Source organism: Bison bison, unplaced genomic scaffold (assembly GCF_000754665.1).
Source record: "Bison bison bison isolate TAMUID 2011002044 unplaced genomic scaffold, Bison_UMD1.0 scf7180017864145, whole genome shotgun sequence".
In the NCBI taxonomy this organism is placed as follows: domain Eukaryota; kingdom Metazoa; phylum Chordata; class Mammalia; order Artiodactyla; family Bovidae; genus Bison; species Bison bison.
This window is the reverse complement of record NW_011494717.1, coordinates 10,140,495-10,141,070: the sequence shown is the minus strand read 5'-3', so window position 1 is coordinate 10,141,070 and position 576 is coordinate 10,140,495. Positions and strand designations below refer to the sequence as shown.

Genomic DNA, 576 nt, shown 5'->3' with positions numbered 1-576 from the left:
ACCTCACGTCAACCCGACTCCACCTTGCAGGGAGGAGCGCGCGGGGAGGCGGGGGGAGAAGGCCGAGGAGGAGGGGGAGGAGGAGGAAGACGCGCGGGAGGAGGCGGGCGCAGCGCTCCCCTATCTGCCCCGGCTCCTGGCCGCGCTGACGCCAGCCACACACCCCGCGCGAGGAAGGAAGGCGGTGGCGGGGGTGGGAGCGGACCGCGGCGCGGTTTGGGGGAGCCGAGGCAGCCTGGCCCATCCCCCCCCCCCCGGGCCACGCGCCCTTGGTCTGTTCCACTGGCGCACGTTGCCAAAGATGGTCATTTGCGTTAGAGGACGCGAGTGCGGGTTCCCTAGCTTTCGGGTGACGTGGAGGGAGAGGGATTCCCTCGCCGGCTCCCGAGCGCGCCACGGCCTCCCCACCTTCTCCACCGCCCGGGGAAGGGGCGCGGGGCGGGGCCCCTGAGAGCCGCCGCGGGGGCCTCGGCGCCGTGTTTCAGAAAATAATCACAGTCCTGAAGAGCGAGACGGGCGGTTCAGTGCGGCGCCACCGCGAGGCCAAGAGCCGGGCGCGCAGAGCCGCTCGCAGGG

At 72.7% G+C, this 576-nt stretch overlaps 1 protein-coding gene across 1 annotated transcript in view; it reads right to left on the bottom strand.

The window, feature by feature from the left end:
- The window catches only part of FOSL2 (FOS-like antigen 2), a 22,230-nt gene extending 21,986 nt beyond the window's left edge, over positions 1–244 (bottom strand). The window contains exon 1 of the mRNA XM_010840700.1: positions 3–244. Within this exon, the coding sequence (XP_010839002.1) occupies positions 3–244 (242 nt within the window). The remainder of the gene's footprint in view (positions 1–2) is intronic.
- Between the last annotated feature and the right edge of the window lie 332 nt (positions 245–576).